Source organism: Etheostoma spectabile, chromosome 22, assembly GCF_008692095.1.
Source record: "Etheostoma spectabile isolate EspeVRDwgs_2016 chromosome 22, UIUC_Espe_1.0, whole genome shotgun sequence".
Taxonomy (NCBI): Eukaryota; Metazoa; Chordata; class Actinopteri; order Perciformes; family Percidae; genus Etheostoma; species Etheostoma spectabile.
Genome location: NC_045754.1, coordinates 16,096,153 through 16,098,081, shown reverse-complemented (window position 1 = coordinate 16,098,081; position 1,929 = coordinate 16,096,153). Strand labels below are relative to the sequence as shown.

The 1,929-nt window shown below is 47.0% G+C and overlaps 1 protein-coding gene across 3 annotated transcripts in view; it reads right to left on the bottom strand.

The window, feature by feature from the left end:
• Positions 1-214: 214 nt before the first annotated feature.
• The window catches only part of pex2 (peroxisomal biogenesis factor 2), a 7,583-nt gene continuing 5,868 nt past the window's right edge, over positions 215-1,929 (bottom strand). Inside the window, exons 2-3 of one of the 3 annotated variants that reach the window (XM_032504245.1) lie at positions 801-1,832; positions 215-497 (exon numbers count right to left, since the gene is read on the bottom strand). In XM_032504245.1, coding sequence (XP_032360136.1) covers positions 850-1,832 — 983 coding nt within the window. In that variant the 3' untranslated portion in view covers positions 215-497; positions 801-849. Of the gene's footprint in view, positions 1,833-1,929 lie in introns of all 3 variants that reach the window. The other 2 variants (XM_032504244.1, XM_032504246.1) reach the window with 2 other exon arrangements.

Sequence of the window (1,929 nt, the reverse complement as noted above, 5' to 3'; positions counted from 1 at the left end):
GTAAGAGAGAGGCCAAGGGAAAAGAGGCTTGTGTGCGCGTGTGTCTGTGTGCCCATCCAAGCCCCCGGCTGCCCCCTTGATCTTGAGCATGTTGGGGTGCTGTGAAAACGGATAATGGGACTTAGAACGACCGGGCCTGTTTAGAGAGAAGTGAGCTGATTGTTATAACTTTCCCTCATCTTTCGCTCCTCCACTTAACTAAACACCCCTGAGGTAGCACTCTATCAATTTTAATGATGTTGAAATACAATTTAGGCACAAAATACACAACAAATGCTAATTTGGCCATGATGAGAGGCTTCAGAAATTCCTCCCATTATTTATTCAGCTGACTTTCTGCATTTTTCATCAGAACAAATATTCCCATTTACACACACAGACACACACAGCCAATTTGGAGCATAAATCAACACGTTCACTCATCAAATATATGCTCGGTGTGGTTCTCTGTAGTCTGTCCAGTGCACCAAAGACAAATAGTTCTGTCTAAAGTCCAGCTGGAGAAACGGAAGGGGCAGAGGATTGTCAATATATGCACACATACATTAAACATAGCAGGTCTGTGTGTGTTCAGGGAAGACACAGACATCATGAAGACTGAAGTTCAGTCATAAACTCACACTACTACCTCGTGAATACAAAAAGAGGGCTGCTCACAGAACAGGGACTGTTCAAAATATTCTTATACAATGCACTTTAATTATTTAATATATTTCCATACATAAACTTTAAGATACATTCTCATAATCATACAAAGGTGGCCTATTTGTGCAGCTATAAAGAAATAAACCGCCACTTAAATTTCAATAAGTCCCTGCAATTACAAAACAGTCATGACAGCTTTTTCCATCACATGACAATCATCTCCACCTCCATCTTGACCGGCTCAGGCTGCCCTGCTTCTGCACCACATTTGGGGCAAGTGAGGTAAGCGTCTGCAATGCTGTGGCTTTTGATGCAGTAGTAGCAGAAAACATGTTGGCAGCCCACAGCATGAGGCATGGTCGGCCACTCTCCGCATAGTCCGCACTCTTTCCACACCCCTTGCCCTTCTGTTGATCCCGCCCTATCTGCACTTTCTCCCCCAAAAACAAACGAAAACACTGTTGCCTTCAGCTTCCTTGTATTGATCAGTGGTAACAGAAAGATGAGGAACTCTGCAAAGCCGTGCCACAGCAGCTCGCGGTTCATGTACTGGTAGGTTACGTCCCGGACAACATTGGGCTCGCTGAAAGCCGCCCGAGCTCCCACAATCCTTTCAGACAGGACAGGATGGCGACCTTTCCTTAGGAACACAAGGAAGTTGATGAGATTTGCGAGCTGAGTGATACTGGAAACAAGGGTCAGGCAATTCCGGAGACCCTGTTGGAGTAAACCACCGTCTCTTTCAGACACAGACCCTCCTGAACTCAAGCACAGCAGCAGACTGTGGGAGCGCTCCTGGAGCCAGCGTGGACCTGCAGTGAGCAGCGCCAGACCCAGCTTCTGCCTGCGAGACAGAGGTCTGTAACGGCCAGATGAGGAGAGGATGTTGTGGTAGCGTAGACTCAGTAAAGACTGGCCCACAGTGGCACTGCTAGAATAAAGTGTGAACCTCCACAGGAGCAAATGGAGCAGAGCCCTCAGTTCAGGCTCCAGCGGGGTGAGCAGGCCAGGGCGGCAGTTGTGGAAGCACTGGGAGAACTGGGTCCATACCAGTTGCTCTAGGGATGAGTCGAGCTCCAGGGCATCCAGCTGGCTGATGCGCAATACTGGGGTCTGCGGGTCAACATCAGTTTCTGGACCAGAACTTCCAGATGTCCTTTTTTGGTTGCCTTCGCTTTCCAAACCTGCTGGAGAAAAATAAACAAGAACAAGGATATGTACGTCAATGATGTTCAAGATGTTCATGAGTAGACGTAATAAAATAATAATAATACATTTTATTTA